Source organism: Colias croceus, chromosome 9 (assembly GCF_905220415.1).
Source record: "Colias croceus chromosome 9, ilColCroc2.1".
NCBI lineage: Eukaryota > Metazoa > Arthropoda > Insecta > Lepidoptera > Pieridae > Colias > Colias croceus.
Window position 1 is genome coordinate 10897872 of NC_059545.1, and position 18940 is coordinate 10916811.

The window sequence follows — 18940 nt, forward strand, 5'->3', positions numbered from 1 at the left end:
TTATAAAATAAATTTGATCTAAATGTAACTCTGATACCTACTGTAAAATTTATAGTAGCGTACAAATTTTCTTTGCATATCTATTTTTTGTTGAAAATAGAATACCTACTAGCGGTCCGCACCGGCTTCGCTCGTGTTATATTATGTTCTCTCGCACTTCAAGGAATATTTAAAAAAAATAATTACTATCGAAGTCTGTTCACGGGTTTCGTTCACGCGTGATGCCGTGAATCGTGATCAAGGAAAATAGCTACACAGGGATTCATTTTTCAAAATTTTTTGAATTTCGAATCAAAGTAATTTAGGGATAGACTAAGGGACAGATTTTATCAACCAATTTTGGTGGTGAATTTTTGTAACAATACTCTGTAACAATAACATCTGTGCCAAATATCAATTTTAGGAAAATAAAAAGCAATGACACTCATTAATTTTATACATATTTATTATAAATACTTAACTATAGATATTTTATTTATCACTAAAAATCTTACATCTATGGAAATGATAAAATTTATCACAAAAATTAAAATAGAGTAATAATTTTGACTCGAATTATGGATCTTCATCAAAAACTTCATCCAAATGATTACTTAATAATTTAATGATATAGGCTCAAAGGAACACCCTAAATAAATGTATGCCATACTGTGTAAATTAGTGAAAAAGACAAACATTTGTATTATATAGTATAAGTTTTTGTATCTCTCCCATGAGAACAATCAATCAAAAGATATAATACTCAATTGAATGAAATATATCAAGTTGAAGCGATTTTATTTTTATTTAACTTCATTATTATATAAAAAATTCTTCAACACAAAACGCACAAAGTCTTATAGAAATATTTAATTAAATCTTAAACAACACCCGTATTAGGGTTCACTGTGGGCGGCGCGGGTTGTGTAAACATGAAGGAGGTCGCATTAGCCAACAACTGTTTCTTTACGAAGTCTGTGGTCGCCGACTTCAAGTTCTCTTTGGCGCCAAATTTGCATTTGACGTATCCGTATAGATTCGCGCCTGTCAATGTGAGCGCGATCATGACGAGCAGCTGAAAAAGAAAATATTTTCTTAGTGTAATGAAATAATAACAAATCGTTTTTTATGCTAGGAGCAAATACCAATTTTTATTTTGACATAAAAAAAAATAAAAATTACATAAATCTAAATAAATTACAACATATGGAGAATACAATATTTTTAAAATTATGTCTTGTTTACATTGAAAAAGGTACTTAAAACAACAATGTATAAAACATCAATTGAAATAATCACTTTCGTCTTTGTCGGCAGTATTGTTTAAAGTACATATCAATCATTAGAAAACTCTGCCTAATAAATTCGTAAGCAGAGTTTTGCTTTGGACAATTTTGAATGAGAAATAAACTTACCATCCATTTGAACTTAAGGCTTAATAAGCAAATGATGAAGAAACCAGACCAGATGAGTGGGCACAGTATGAGACCCATCCAAAATAATCGACTTTCGTTCCTGTTCACGCGATTCTGAAATATAACCGTATACATGTGTATAGTCAACTCAAATATTTATTTATTCAATTAGAGTTCTTACAGACAACTGGCAAGTTGTGAACGGCAGAGGCTACTTCAGCCGTCGCCACCTGTTAACGACAATCGTCAACGCGTCGGCGTCAGCATTCAATACGTTGTCCGTCGACATGTGGCAACACTTGCAGTTGCAACATATTTTTAACATTTACCACCGAAATAGGATTTTTTCGTTTTCAACTGAACCAATTTTAATGTATTTTAACATAAAATTAGTAGAAGTTCCACAAAAGTAAAATTTTTAATTGAAACATTACATACATACAACATAGATTGCAATGATTATTATTTGAGAAATGAGGGCAATACTATGGAATACTTTTAACTTATTCTTAAAAACATATTTTATATTTTATATTTTTGAAACAATTTACAAGTATAACATAATAATTGTTTAATTTCACATTACCTGTCTGGATTCAAATACCCAGTGTGACTTGCCATCATCATCAACATAGTTCCACCATCTCAAACCAACTAAGAGACGTCCTGAAAGAAAAAAAATATACAGTATTAGTAAATTTGTCTGTTGTAGTTTTTAACAAGATAACTGAGTATTTTGAAAGTGTTTAATTTCAAATAAATCCAACTAACTCAGAACTTTGTCATAGAAAACAATATCAATAATTTTGAGTGGTAACTATGTATGTATGAAGGCCTCAATAGGTATGCTTAAATCTTTATAGCTAGGCAATGGATTTTTATGCGTTTTTTTAAATAGATAGAGTGATTCTAGACTCTAGAGGAAGGATATAATATATGATAATCATACGCTTATAATTATATAAAGTCCCAAAGCTAGTATGTACATAATTTAAAGTCCCAATCTTACCACTAATATTTTTGACAGTCCAAAAGTCAGCAGACAGTAACAGGACAACAAGCACAAAGCTTGCTATGAAGGAGTCGGAGAACCAACCACACAGTATGTATACCACTATGGCTGAACACCGGAATATTAGATGAAAGAACACTATGTATGGATGTCTGAAAATATAAAATATAGCACAAAAATATACATTATTTATTCATATTAGTTATAGCTAACCTGTGTAGATCGGAAAACAAAACCCAAAAAGGCACTATAGTACACAGTATAGAATATCTCATACTGGTAGTGGTATAAATTTTAATATTAACTCAGGCTGGTTGCAGAGCTTGACCGACGGTACGCACTGACGGTCGGTCCTGACGATATGTATCAACAATTGTATGAATATGACACTAATATGCATGACAATACGCGTGCGTATGGCCGACCATAATAAAACCGTTCATAGCTAGACCGATCTAGCTATGAACGGTTTTATGAATTTCCATATATATGACAAGCGTGACTGACGTACGCACTGATGGTCGGTCAAGCTCTGCAACCAGCCTCAGGCCCCGGAACCACAGACACAATAGAAAATCTATTGTGTCTGGGACTGATCGGGCCACTTGGGGCTCAATGGGTTAAACATAGTAATTAATTTATATTCTTTATTCTGTACCTGCATTATATATTATAATTCTCAAGAAAAGAATTATTTTTTATAAAATTCATTGAGCAATTTTTATGTTTACATACATGAATATTTTGTATGCCTGATTTCACTACATTTCTTAAGACTTACACAAACTGTTTATTAGCATTGTCCTCTTCCCCAAACGCGATAGTGTCGTCATCTAACAACGGCACCTGGGGGACACCGGGCTGTAATAACGCATTAACAGAAAATCTACATCAAAAAGCCGTGCAAAGCAAAAAATAATCGTTTTAGTTTTGTCAACCGCAAATTTGCGTATGTACTATAAACTATAGGAAATTATGAAGTAGCTAAAGATGTATTTCCATTGAATTCATCTACACTAAATGATGGAAGGCAGACTTAGGCGAGATATTATTCTAAGCCAAAACGATAAATGGCAGTTATGATTAACACGTTAGCCTAAGAATTGGCAAATTAAACAGCTGTTGATTATTATAGTTTAAGATACATGATATTCAATGAGTAATGAATCAGATAAATATGAGTACCTATGTACGTTACTTTACGTATAATCCTTAGCACTTACCGTAGCCGAATTCATGTTTTATAAATATTTTCTTTATAGACGTTCGTTATATAGCGGTTTAGTCACAATAATTATTAGTTAAAGGATAACATACATAATTGAATTGAATCACAAATTCAGAAACATCAGTGATTACAAATTATCGATTTGGCATTTTTGTCATTTGTCACTGTCAATCGTTAAATGACACTGACAATCATCAATGTCACCTAAAACAATATTTATTACAACCTGAGATTACAACCGTTTTAAACTTTTAATGCATTGGTAATCTGTGCATTCGGTGCATTGTTATCGTCTTTTATGCTTAATAATCGTTAATAATATACAGAGATCATTATCGCCCGTTCGATCATAATTGATCGAAAAAAAGACCAACGGGCAAAGTATCAGAATACTAAATAAATACTAAAAGTTTTAACAGAAACAAGTTTAATATCCAATCTGAGACTCAAACTCAAACTCAAACTCAAACATTCATTTATTCAATTAGACTACTATTTAGTAGCACTTTCGAATCGTCATTACATAATTATTTTAACATTTACCACCGATTCGGAAAGCAGTGATCTATGGAGAAGAATCGGCAAGAAACTCCATAGTTGCTCTTTTAAAATCATGTAAATATTACAATATATGAAACTTATATCTAACTACATAATATATCATAATATGCCAATGAACTGTCTTGTGGTTTTACGCGACAACCCTCCATGGGTTTTTATCGTCCATATATTCCTGAATATTGTAGTACGCTCTCTGAACTAATACATTTTTTATATAAGTTTTAAATTTAGAACTACTAAACTCTTTAATATTGTGAGGAATTCTATTGTAAAAGCGTATACCTTGACCCATAAATGAATTTTTAACTTTAGCTAATCGGAAAAATGGCATTTCAATTCTATTCCTGTTCCTTGTGCCATAATCGTGTCTATCTCCTACTCTTGTGTGTAAGTCGGAGCTTTTGTGTACATGCAAAATATTATTAAATATATACTGTGATGGTACAGTAAGGATACCAGTATTCTTAAAATGATCTCTTAGTGAATCCCGAGCACGTAAATTATATATAGAGCGAATGGCTCTTTTCTGTAAGATAAATATAGTTTCTATATCTGCAGCCCTGCCCCACAGTAGAATTCCATAGGACATAATGCTATGAAAGTAGCTGAAATAAACCAGTCTAGCCGTATCTTCATCGGTGAGTTGCCTTATTTTTCGGACTGCATATGCAGCTGAACTGAGCTTACCTGCAGCGGTGTTGACATGGGCTCCCCACTGTAGTTTCTCGTCCAATGTTAACCCTAGAAATACAGTAGACTCAGTAGGATGCAATACCTCCCCGTTCAAGGTAAGAGTACTAGACTAAAGAGACTCTAATAAAAATTAAAAATGTTTCCATCTTAGTTTCGATCACAGCTTCGATAATGAAAATATGGCATGTTGTCGTGGTCGCTTTGTATCTAGGTATCTTCTTTTGTCTGGACTGTTTTTTTCTGTGGTTTTTTTTATGTCAGAGCAAGCCAAGGGTCAGGTGGGCCACCTGATGTTGTCACCACCGCCCATAAACACTTGTAACACTAAAAGTGTTATAGGTGCTTTGCCGGCCTTATATGCAATTAAACTATTTTCTTGAAGGCCCCTATGTCGGGAACACCGCAGGTGGCAAATCGTTCCAAAGTTTAGGTACGCGGAAGGAAGTTGCGGGTGAAGCGGACAGTGGTGGAGCGCCAACCATCCAGATGTTGCGGATGGAACTGGTTTTTACGGCGTGTGGTCCGGTGGTGGAACTGTGCGGCTGTTAACAGGTGGAACAATGTTCTTGAATGTTCTACTTAATACGGCATTTCAAAAGAATTTCTTAACTAGTTGATAAAGTAAACGTTTGACTCGTTTAAGACAGTAAAAGGAGAAAAATTAATTAGAGAAATATGTTACAATCTTTGCCTTGCGGTTTCACCACGGTTTCACAATATGTAATAATTATATGGCCGACAGTCTAAATTAGTAGGTAGTTCTTGGCTTAGGTTCTTGGCATAAGCGCAGTCAAATAAACGAACTATTCTGGAAATTTAAAAAATTCAGAAGTATTGTAGACTTATGGGTAATATGTTAATATTGGAGTTTGAAGTATAAAGTGTATCAATGTAGATAGAGTCTAATAAGTAATTAACATTTTATAAAATATAAATCGATTAGAAAGATAACGGATTTTTTTTTTGTTTGAGTATCTATTAATGTTGTAAAAAAATATGTTTAAAATATATCGATTTGGATCACAGTTCACGTGATTTTTTAATTTCCTACATTCCCATTGATGAGTAATGTAATAACTTTCAATTTAATTAATATTGTTCAAATTTAATGTGGGTTATGCTCAGGTATATATATGCCTTTCATACATACAATATATTACAAATAATATAAATAATGTACTGAACCAACAATAAATTAATTGATAAACGTTTAAAAAAATATGTTTGCGATGTTGTTTTCGGACGAAATGCGCATAATATTCTGTTCAATTAAAAAAACATGAATCGAGATGAATTGAACTCGATGAATAGAACGAACTAAATGCTCTAGTAGCTTGAAAAAAATAAATAAGACAACAAAAATTATAGGCGTAGAAGTAAAACTATGTTTTGTAATAATATTGTTAAATAATTTGCTTTCAAATAATTATTTAAATATATTATGTCAGTTAAAAACGATTCCTTTCGAATCGATGTCTTACTTAAAATCGATTTTGAACACATCTGGGAAATGTCAAAATTTTGCAGGAAGGCACATGCAACGCTGTTTACAAGTCGACGTCGTTCTGTTTGTCGTACAACGTTTGTTTTTCACGTAATCGGCCCGTGTTTTGTACAATGCCTTCCGGCGCCGTGGGTGTCGTATTGCGAGTGTTTCCGTGATTTTAAAGTTCTGTTGTGACAGGTGTGTTTTGCGTAACAGAGTCGCAATGGGCGCTAAGGCTAGCACCGCGAATGGGGGGCAGAGTCCGCGGGCCAGAACATTTTCTACCAGCTCTAGTTCCGATGTAGTGTCGGGTGGTGCGGGTTTTAGCTTGTTACGCGCGATTCCGGGTATACAAGTGTCGAATGATAGGCAGCGAGCGCGCTCGCTTTCGTCAGTGCCGGATTTGCATACATCACACGAAGCTATCGCTATCCCTCCAAACTCCCAGAGCTACGAGGCTTCCGCAGCAGCTAGTCCCGATACAGACTCGAGTTCCAATGAAGAGGCAGGGCCTGTAGCGGGCACGTCCTTGGCCCTGGGAAGGGTTTATGCGGCGCATTCTCTTCCTTCACATATTTGGTCTCTAAATGGTAAGTGTTTACGTATTTACTTTGCGAACATTTTGATAAATTGCAAGGAAGACTTTGATAAATGGTTATGTTCAGGTTCAAATGTAAATATTAGGGAATGTAGGCTGCATAGGGGTTTTATTTGAAGCTTTAAAATGTGTTCCATGAAGTTTCTAATCATTATGAAAATAAAGCAAGTGTACTGTTAATTACGTATTACAATATTGATAACAACGAAAGTATATGTGTTAGATAATAATTACATCTTATTTTCTACATTGTTGAATGTAGATAATATAATAATAGAGATAAGAACACACACGCACACACATACACAGTTACAAATAAAATTTCTATCAACTTGCAATACTTTCTTTTTACTTAACATTGCTCACAGTGTGTTCAATTGAATATATTCATGTTTTTGGTTTCATTGTTTTGAAGAGTAATTACTTAACATTTAAATTTTATTTGTTTACAAGATTCCAATAAGAATTATATAACTTGTATATCATGCATTGTAATAAGAACTTTTGTTATTAGAGAATGTTACAATAAGGCTGTTTGTGGAACATAAGGACATTTATTAAAATACAAGTGTTGATCAAAGTGGGAGGTATGACAAGCTGACGTCATTGGTCTCTGAGATAATCCTTAATAGTGGAGTAACATCTATTGCAATATTCATATGAATGAAGGCCCCAGGTCCTTTGTGGTGTATGAGGTGGCTCGGTAAAAATAAATCTTATTTATTTATCCCAAATGGAGATCAAATCTCTGGTATAATGCACATTTTAATAATGTAAATATCCCTTTTTTACCTGAATGTCTCTTTTTTATACCCAAAAGCTTATTAAAGTAAAGGGATTTTTTTAAGGTTTTGCATTTAACTTGGAAGAATATACCTATTGAGATTTTATTAGGAATTATTTCTAATGATTGTTAATGATTACCATTTGATTATGCTATGTATCATATTTGTAAATAACTTGAAGTATTGAATAGAAAGAACAAGGATAACACATTAAACTGCATACAAATTAAACTGCAGGGTTGATGCCTGCCAATTTTTTAATGCTATAAATTGCTCACTTTATGAAATTGGCAAGCCAATTGAAATTCTTATCTATTTGATGCCCTTTTGACCTAGTTCTTTACACGAGTTAAAGCTTTCATACAAGTTTTAGATTTGGCTTTTGTACAGAACCAAACTTCTTTGTGTCAGTTACCAACTTTTAAAACAAGTTCATGTTTGAATTTCAGTGTTGAAGAAACATTACTTGTCGTCAGTTTATTTTATTTTAGAAAGGGTGAATAAAATAAATATTACTTTTAATAATTATATTTTAAAACACATATATTTTGTTTTGTCAGTATCATGGCATCAAAAACATAGATTTGAAATAACTAAATAACTAGTTAGATTAAATTTACAAAGTGTAGTGAAATACACTCACCATAATACTAATTATAAATATGCATATTTAGAAACAGTAATTTTTTATTTCTATAAATTTTTGCTTTAAAATTGATTGACACACAGTGAACTGAAGTAGTTTTAATTTAAGTATCCCTTAATATAATGGGGCTTCACAAAATTTGGATAGTAAAAATGGATTATGTATCATTAAGAATGCCTCAATGGTTTTACAAAGAACTGTTTTGTTTATGAAACCATATGAATGTTTATCCTTTTATAGGAATGTGGGTGTTCATTTGGAATATTTAAAATATGTATTGTAATAGTGATTTTCTTAGGTTTAGTGCAAAGATGTAGGAAGGATAGTGGAACAGGGTGCCCTATGTAATAAATATGTCAGCATCTTATTTAGCTCTTACAGAGCCTTACCTTATTGATAGAATTTTTAAGTTATAGATGAGACTTATACAAAATATTACTGTAGGTATTCTTGCTTTTGATAATATTGTGCACATAGTTACCTATTTTTGCCAAAAACATTAACTTTACAAAAATATGTACGCTGACTCTTAAACTAGAGGAACCCTGTGTCTTAAAAGCGAGCGTTCCTCTTTATAAATAATTTCGGAATATATAATTCCAGAATATATAAATTTAATTATTTACTACTTTTAAATATGTTTTTCTATTTCACACATCTTTTCCTAAATTCATTAGTTACATGCTTTGAGAAATAGCATGTACTTTAATCTATTTCAATTAATTAAACTCACACCTCCAATATTCACATTAAGTAATTCTTTTGTCATATATACATTCAAATTCAAGTTTAGTTATTTTACATAAGTATGATGTAATTATATCTCATTATAAAAACAACGATAACAAACAATACAGTGTGTATAATTTTAGTCACAGCTTATGTTTGCTTGAGTTGTTTAATTAAAGACATTGAACGAACACCTCTTTGGTATTGTTAAGTAGCATTAGAATCAGAATCAAGTGGAAATAAAACCTTATAAGCTGTGATATTAATAAATACTTATGTCATAAGAATACACTTTTTACAATTACACTTTTTTACATGCAATATAAAATGGTAAGAATTAACAATAAGTAATTTAAATAAAATAAAAATAATGGCTTACTATTCCTAATAAAAAATAAATAATGTTCATAAAAATTTAATACAGAACTAGATAAAATTGTTATGACGTCTTTTAATTAAGAATATTAAGATTATGATATTGTTTTGTGCGGAATTATTTAAGATAACAATTATTATCAGTCTTGCTTTGGGCTCTATGTTAATAGATGCTTACAGTTTCCAATTTTATTTGTATCATTTTTAAAGCCAGTGATAGTTCTTTCATCAGCTAAGTTTACAATGACAGATAGATTGATGATAGAACTGCATGCTGTCTGCTATATTAATGGAGGTTTATTGCCAGTGTTTGTTAGTTCTACACTCGTCTATCAACACAATTACATTATTATTTATAATTTATATTCTGTTTTCAGTTTAGAAGTGTTTTTATTTTATTTATTGGAAATTGATATACGCTCGCGACTGTTTGTGTGCGTGATTTTTATGCAAGCAACCTTGATTTTGTTGCCTATGTAAAATTAAAATAGACTTGTTTACTGCATATTACATCATCTGCAGTTTCAGATATTTACAAGTGCAAAGAGACAAACTGACATCTGGCTATACTAGGGGCAGCATACGTTGTTATTTAGACATAATTAAATTTTATTTGTTTAGATATAGGCAGAAAGTGCAATAGATGTATTACAAAATCTTGGATTTGATCTTTAATCCAGAAATTGTATCTATCTTCTGTTTGAATCATTTCGTAATTCGTAATAACTAGATTAATCTAGAACCTATGCCTTTTAGTATGCATTATACGATGCAGTATAAAGTTTTGGTATTTGATTAACTATATATATGTTTGGTCTTTATACCGTCATTTGATTTGCGTCAACTCTTGTCCTCGAAAAAATGTATCCTCATATTTGTTTGTTTATTTTTCTACGTATTGCACTCATTTGTGTGTCATGCTAATTTAAATGTATTTGAACGAAAAATAAATCAGAATAAACGCAAATCCGGAGGTTATTTGTCGTAGCAAAAGTTTATCGCTACCCACCCTTGCGTGCTACACAGTAGACTTACGTCTCTACATAAAAAGTAACGTATTTTCAATCGCCGTAGTAACTATACTAAGAAAACGTTCCCATCGACACCTATGTGAAGTTGGCAACTAACTGAATAAAAATGAGTGTTTCTCAATTCTATACGATTGTACTAGGTTTGTACCGGATTGTACCGCTTTTTATTTCGTTTGTACCCCAAAGAGGTGGGGAGAAACATAGGGTCGTAGTTATATAGTTCGCTGCTAACTGAATAAAAATGAGTGTTTCTCAATTCTATTCGATTGTACTAGGTTTGTACCAGAACGTACCGCTTTTTATTTCGTTTGTACCCCAAAGAGGTGGGGGGGAACATAGGATCGTAGTTATATAGTTTGCTGCCGACCTAGAAATACAGCATTTTTTTAAATGCTAACTCAAAGCATTTCGTTTGTACCGGATTATACCGTTATCAGAACCGAAAAAAATATATAAAAAAACTAATATTCAGGTTTATATAAATATACATGAAGATACTAAAGAAAATTCGACTAACTGAATAAAAATGAGTGTTTCTCAATTCTATTCTATTGTACTAGGTTTGTATCGGATTGTACCGCTTTTTATTTCGTTTGTACCCCAAAAAAGTGGGGAGAAACATAGGGTCGTAGTTATATAGTTCGCTGCCGACCTAGAAATACAGCATTTTTTTAAATGCTAACTCAGAGCATTTCGTTTGTACCGGATTGAACCGTTATCGGAACCGAAAAAAAAATATATTAAAAAACTAATATTCACGTTTATACATATAAATATTTATGAAGATACTAAAGAAAATTCGACTAACTGAATAAAAATGAGTGTTTCTCAATTCTATTCGATTGTACTAGGTTTGTACCAGAACGTACCGTTTTTTATTTCGTTTGTACCCCAAAGAGGTGGGGGGAAACATAGGGTCGTAGTTATATAGTTTGCTGCCGACCTAGAAATACAGCATTTTTTTATGCTTACTCAAAGCATTTCGTTTGTACCGGATTGTACCGTTATCAGAACCGAAAAAAATATATAAAAAAACTAATATTCACGTTTATATAAATATACATGAAGATACTAAAGAAAATTCGACTAACTGAATAAAAATGAGTGTTTCTCAATTCTATTCGATTGTACTAGGTTTGTACCAGAACGTACCGCTTTTTATTTCGTTTGTACCCCAAAGAGGTGGGGAGAAACATAGGGTCGTAGTTATATAGTTCGCTGCTAACTGAATAAAAATGAGTGTTTCTCAATTCTATTCGATTGTACTAGGTTTGTACCAGAACGTACCGCTTTTTATTTCGTTTGTACCCCAAAGAGGTGGGGAGAAACATAGGGTCGTAGTTATATAGTTCGCTGCTAACTGAATAAAAATGAGTGTTTCTCAATTCTATTCGATTGTACTAGGTTTGTACCAGAACGTACCGCTTTTTATTTCGTTTGTACCCCAAAGAGGTGGGGAGAAACATAGGGTCGTAGTTATATAGTTCGCTGCTAACTGAATAAAAATGAGTGTTTCTCAATTCTATTCGATTGTACTAGGTTTGTACCAGAACGTACCGCTTTTTATTTCGTTTGTACCCCAAAGAGGTGGGGGGAAACATAGGGTCGTAGTTATATAGTTTGCTGCCGACCTAGAAATACAGCATTTTTTTAATGCTAACTCAAAGCATTTCGTTTGTACCGGATTGTACCGTTATCAGAACCGAAAAAAATATATAAAAAACTAATATTCACGTTTATATAAATATACATGAAGATACTAAAGAAAATTCGACTAACTGAATAAAAATGAAAATTCGACTAACTGTGTAAAAATTTATTATGGCCATTTTCTCATTAGGTTAAGTACTTTCGATATCAGTTTAAAGTTTTTTGATATCTGTAATAGTTACAGAATAATCGCCTGTGCACACTTAAACCCTGTATATCTGTCAACTGTGGTAATGTGGTCAAATGTGGTTATATAAATGTGAATATTAGTTTTTTAATATATTTTTTTTCGGTTCTGATAACGGTACAATCCGGTACAAACGAAATGCTTTGAGCATCGACCACACAACCACTTTGAGTTAGCATTTAAAAAAAATCTGTATTTCTAGGTCGGCAGCGAACTATATAACTACGACCCTATGTTTCCCCCCACCTCTTTGGGGTAAAAACGAAATAAAAAGCGGTACGTTCTGGTACAAACCTAGTACAATCGAATAGAATTGAGAAACACTCATTTTTATTCAGTTAGCAGCGAACTATATAACTACGACCCTATGTTTCTCCCCACCTCTTTGGGGTACAAACGAAATAAAAAGCGGTAAAATCCGGTACAAACCTAGTACAATCGAATAGAATTGAGAAACACTCATTTTTATTCAGTTAGCAGCGAACTATATAACTACGACCCTATGTTTCTCCCCACCTCTTTGGGGTACAAACGAAATAAAAAGCGGTACAATCCGGTACAAACCTAGTACAATCGAATAGAATTGAGAAACACTCATTTTTATTCAGTTAGCAGCGAACTATATAACTACGACCCTATGTTTCTCCCCACCTCTTTGGGGTACAAACAAAATAAAAAGCGGTACAATCCGGTACAAACCTAGTACAATCGTATAGAATTGAGAAACACTCATTTTTATTCAGTTAGTTGCCAACTTCACATAGGTCCCATCGACGCTTCTCGTAATAGCAAATCTCTAAATAGGATTAATTTGCCGCCCCTTTAACTCGTATGAACTAAACTATCGATTATGTTCTACGTGCGTCAGTCTAGTTTTCCCGTAATATATAGGCGGCCGCTTTTCCGGGTTGCGCCGCGGGCTGCGCGTGCACAGGCAGTCGTTCACGGACCAGTGTCGCGTTAACACGTCTACAATGTATCGCCGTCGCTACAGGACCACGCTCGGCCTCGGCCTGGGCTCCTCGTTCTCTTCTTCCTTCTCGACGACACTCTCGTTCAGTTCAAGAACGTCCACAACTGACTCTGTGAGGTCGGATGCGCGCGCGACCGCCGCTAAACTCAAGTCGAAGTATGAAAATGCCGGCACAGCGCAAGGTCTGTTTGTGTGCTGTGTGTGTGTGTTTAGGATATGTGGGTCGATGACCTGTGACGATTTAATTGAATAAAAAAATGTTTGAAATTTATTTAAAAATCGACGAATCCACTCACTGAAACTTTCATACATTTTTTTTTTCAATAAATTTTCTATACCTCTTTTGAAATATCAAAAATTTCGTAGAATGCAGGCTATTTATATTGCGGATATGTATTTATATTGTAGTAACAGATCAACTTTAAATTTTAACCAGTCTTTAATCTTTATACTATGTAGTTATGAAGCATCTTCGGAGATGAACTCTACCTTATCTATATGTACTTATAATAAATCTGTAGAAGGGTCAATTCTGTACATTGAAAATATTGAAAAAATAACTAGCAGGGGGTGTTACTGGATCGATACCAAACCCAAATATGTGATTAAAAAAATTTTTGTCTGTCTGTCTGTCTGTCTGTATGTGAAGACATCACGTGAAAACTACCGGTTCGATTTCGATGAAACTTGGTATAATTATACCTTATTATCCTGGGCGTAAAATAGGATACTTTTTATCCTGGAAAAATACGTAGAAAAAAAATTAATCTCAATTTTTCAGTTATCCATAGACGTTGTTCTGTAGTAGGTACCGCGAACACACGTTGCGTATTATTATAGACCTAGCCGTATTTGGGTCCAATAGATATTTATAAGATGTCATTGTCCGAGTTACTCAAAATGGAGAAATAAACCATCCACGCAAAGACCGACATCCGCGCGGACGGAGTCGCGGGCGGAAGCTAGTAAGCTCATAAGAGCTTTGAAATTTTTCAACCGCACAGACCTGCCGTGTGCGTACGTTAAAAGCTCGTAATAGCTTCGATCCTCTTAATAAATCACTAAGGTCTGAATGGAAAATATATTCAATAGTTTTTTGTGTACATCCATTTTTAATATTTGAATTATAACCCCTAAAAGTGCTGAGCCATCGATTTAATACAATAGATCCACGATTAACTATTCACACATCAATCACTTTCAGGCAATTCGAATGAATGTAAAATGAACGTGTTAAATTTGTGTACTGCGAATAAACAGCCGGATTTTTTTGTGGTATCCATGTGAACAAATTTACCTACAGTAAATAATTAAGCAGACTTTGTATATTATGTATATTTGTGCATGAATGTTGTCTCGTTAAAAAAACTATCATAATCATATCCTACTACATAAAATGATGCTGATCATACGATCACACGAATATCACACGAAATATTAGGATTGAAGCGTATCATAAAGTATTGTAATAAAAAGTAATTTAGCTGATGAGCCTTTAAAATAAGTTAAAGTTTAGAAAAATGAAATAAAAAAAATTTTGACCAAATATAAATAAAATATATATCAAGTAGTTATAATATCTACAATCTGCTTACAATCTGACTACTATAAATTCGCGCCCGAAAAGGTTCGAGATTGTGCCCTCTAAAGGGTGCCATTAATGTAGTGAGAAGTGATAAAGCTTGTACATAAATAACAACCGGACGATTCACTGGAAGTCATGACGCTTTTAAGGATACAACGCCGAGTTGGATGTTAAGCAGTTACGGCAGATAAACATATAACTAGGTCAAATAAACTGAAAGGCCTAATAAGAACCTTGCCTTCATTTCACTATTTTAATAAATATAAAACTAAAAGAATTTCTAAATAGCATCCAATTCTATCTTTGGACAGTATGTTTTTCTGCCTTCTTATCCATCCTCTATCCCTATAGTTATATTCAAGCCATTTTCAGCATTATACCTACATATATTTTAATTCAGCAGTCCGTTAGTCGGTTACAGATTTTCTAAACGTTGCCCTGGATTTAGTTAAAATAAATAAATGTTAATAGCCAGAGCACATGGAAAGCACTCGGCTAAATAAATTCCCACGGCCCAGTTCTTTGGCCTCGACCACAATTGCAATATACAATATTTAAACATACCAATTAGTAAGCCGATATGAATACACTCTTAGTTAAATAAATACTCATAGAGTAATACTGTAGTGACAGTAATAATAACTACTTAGCAGTGTTAATGCGCTATGTGCTCGCTAATTTAGGAATTACACCGCCAATGTAACTTGGTCAATAGTTTTTTGAGCTACGTACCTACTGGTGTTAATTCCAGTTTGTGTAAAAAAATAAATGTGTATGTTTTCATCTTGTTGATCTATCTGTTATATGTATGGTAATTTATTCACATGGCAAAATTAAAGGACGAAAGTCGAAACTGTTCTTGCTCCTTTTTATCAAGGAGTATTACGATCAAAGGAGAGGAGTCCCAAATTATGTAATGCCTGCACTGAAGAATATAAAGAACTTTCAAATGTAATTGTTTCTATATGGAATATGAAAAGCAAAAGTACCTATTATGTTCTTTACTCAATATTTTGTAGTATAGATTGACACAGAACGATATACCGCTTTGATAGTCGTCCTTTGAAAGCGTATTTGATTTGATTACTCAATAATTTAATTCTTATTTTTTTTAATATAAAAGGATTTCTCAAGTATTTTCCTCATTACGAAATATGGACTAAGGAGAAAACCAGCTTTAACGTTAAAATCGTATACATCATGTGTTAAATGAATATAATTAACCCATTGAGCCCCGAGCGGCCCGATCGGTCCACGACACATCACACAATAGATTTTCTATTGTGTCTGTGATTCCGGGGGCTGAGTTAGTAAACTATTCTTCTTGCAACTTCGAGTGAAGTTTTGGAACATTATATTTACTGTTTGGAAATTGGATATTAACTATATTGGACATGATCGATATTGGAGAAGCGGAGTAATTAATATTGTCATGCAAATCTAACAGATATCGTATTCAAGTGAATCAAGATAGTTATTAAGTTCATTGAATTAATTATTATAAGCAGCTTGTGGATTTCTGAATTGCAAATAAAACAATATTATTATCATAGAGAATTAAATTATTTAGTTACGTGTAACAAAGTGTATTCGTAGGATTTCTCTAGGTTAAGTGGAAACCGATTTCCGTTACATGCCGCACGAGTAGCTAATTCAGTATTATAAATCGGACCTGAGGAACTAGACATATTCGTTGTATTTTAATATACCTAAAGAAAATTAGCCTTGTCGTGTACATATTTAAATAATAAATATGTAGTAACCTATTTACAAATAACGAGTTCGGAGTACGGTACTCGTGGCATCTTATCGTCTTCTCAAATTCAAAACCTTGAAACCACAACAAAGAGATGACTATAATATTATTCTCATATAGGTAGGCCAATGAAACCAGTCCGGTAGAAATGCATTTCGCCAATAAAGGCGACAAACAGTTGAAAGACCTCGCTAACCGAAATCGTTAAGGATTCTGATCCTGTTTTGATCTGCCTTTATATCAGGTGTCACTGACCTTCGCATATCGTAAATATATCCAGGGTGAGTGCTCCGAGCGAGGGTAAAGACCTGCATTTGATTCCAGGCCAAAATTATTGTTGAATACGTTGAAATTATATTGTTATGATTATTCAAATTGAACCCGAAGTTATATTGAAGTTAAGTGAAGTTATATTTAGTCGTGTTAAACGACTTGTGCGATTTGTAAGACCTTCTTGTTTTGTTTGACATTTTGGCTTCGACTCCCGGTAGGCGGAAAAAGGGATCCGCTAGCGTGCACAGATCACCTGTCAACATGGACAATTTAATAAAATTGAGCAGTTTTATCTTTAAGAACGATTTAAGTGTCCAAAATTAAATGTGTAATTCATTCAGAAAACACATGTTCAATCTTCAGCGTACCATTTTGGAGATATAAATTAGCATAGCATTTATGAATGCTACATAATGTTTAGCAAATAGCAAAGCTATATAATGTTTAGGTATCGTCATAAAATATTATGTTGTAGAACCAGCTGCAGAGATGATTTCGAAGCCTCGTATCCTAATACGTATTTCATTTCACGGATTAGTTAATTATTCTTCAGTTACAGATATATGATCAGCTTTGTGTTTACTGTTGCCTACTCCAAGAATTTGCCTTTTCTTATGCCTTCCCAAGCAATCTTTTCACGTTAAAAGAATCTTCAAGGATTGTCAAGGTTTACTTGGTTATTAAAACAAAAACGAATTGCCACATATTTAAGGTATAATTGCAAATTTCCAAGTAAATTAATTTAAACACCAGAAGTAAATTAATTTTCTCTTTAGTGTCCGTATAAATTAACGATTGTATGCGATGAAGCTACTGGATGTTTTTAATTTTATTTCGTTCGTCGGAAGCCCCGCGCAGACTGGACGTGGACGTACTGAGTAAACCCACAAATGTTTACAGTAAACACTGTTACAGGGAACTCGGCGTTTTATGTAGTACAGGATCGAATGTCTGGACTGTATGTATTATAGGTATATGTATATTGCAGAATGTATTTCATTAATTTTGAATTTAAAAGTAAAATATGTGTTATGTATGTGCATATTTAATGGTTTTTAGAAAGCATTTTGATGTTATCATCCCGAATATTCAATCGAATTTCTATAAAATACGCGAAGAACAAAAGTTATAGCATTTATCTATTCCCGTCCGTCAGAGACAAGAATAAAGACGTGTCAACAGAGTTGAAATTCTATTTAATCATTTGTTTATTTAACACCGCGTAAATTCTTTATGGTCTGTCTATTTTTTTTAAGTCGTTGATTCATTAAATGTTTTAATTAGATTCCCTTTATAATGCATGTAACCGAATCACTTTTAAAATAACTAGTCTAGCAATAGTTCGCCCCACTGACTTGGCCTACATTGTCTCGAAATAGCGCGTGCGCACCCCCCGCCTCTCCCTCCTCCCCGAGGGGGACCTCGCAGATTAGCAGCTGTCGAAGCAACGGGGAAATGACACGGGATTATAGAATAAGTGGTAATGGAGATTTTCTTGTAACGTAATGCTTCTTTGTTGTTTCTTCGTTGGTTAAAATCTTAACCTAGTTGTCTATATGGCAAAATTTTTATAGGTTCACACCTACAACGACAAACCACTACAAACTCACGTTTATCCTAGTAGTAGTAGTAGTTTATCGTAGTCGTTTGTCCTAGCTTCGCCTGGTTTGAGCATGGATAAAAGTGTATGTTATGTTCGGTAAAATTGTACATCACATAAGGGTAAAATACCTAATTTTCATAACCAATTCAATAGATCCAGAGATCTCAAAAACTCACAACCGTGAAAGATGTAACTTTCGTATAGGTAGTTAGTCAAGTCAAGTCAAGAGCTTTTAACTATATCGATCAAGCAGTTTTTCAGTTAAATCGTTACAAATATACAAATAACAAACTATAATTATTCCTTTACGTATCA

General features: G+C 33.3%; 2 protein-coding genes across 3 annotated transcripts in view; one reads left to right on the forward strand and one right to left on the reverse strand.

Annotated features, from left to right (window-relative positions):
- Window positions 1-427: 427 nt before the first annotated feature.
- LOC123694539 (uncharacterized Golgi apparatus membrane protein-like protein CG5021) lies at window positions 428-3794 on the reverse strand. 2 transcript variants are annotated; one of them, XM_045640003.1, is made up of 6 exons: window positions 3630-3794; window positions 3188-3252; window positions 2404-2558; window positions 1981-2060; window positions 1395-1508; window positions 428-1054 (listed from the first exon to the last, which is right to left on the reverse strand). In XM_045640003.1, exons 1-6 carry the CDS (start codon window positions 3642-3644, stop codon window positions 860-862), a joined length of 624 nt encoding a protein of 207 aa, XP_045495959.1. In that variant the 5' UTR covers window positions 3645-3794; the 3' UTR covers window positions 428-859. The 2 variants fall into 2 exon arrangements, with proteins under 2 accessions (XP_045495959.1, XP_045495958.1); XM_045640002.1 differs by having other exon boundaries at window positions 3188-3267; window positions 3630-3793.
- A 2616-nt stretch (window positions 3795-6410) lies between these two features.
- The window catches only part of LOC123694166 (E3 ubiquitin-protein ligase ZNRF1), a 103615-nt gene continuing 91085 nt past the window's right edge, over window positions 6411-18940 (forward strand). Inside the window, exon 1 of the mRNA XM_045639503.1 lies at window positions 6411-6964. Within this exon, the coding sequence (XP_045495459.1) occupies window positions 6598-6964 (367 nt within the window). The 5' untranslated portion in view covers window positions 6411-6597. The remainder of the gene's footprint in view (window positions 6965-18940) is intronic.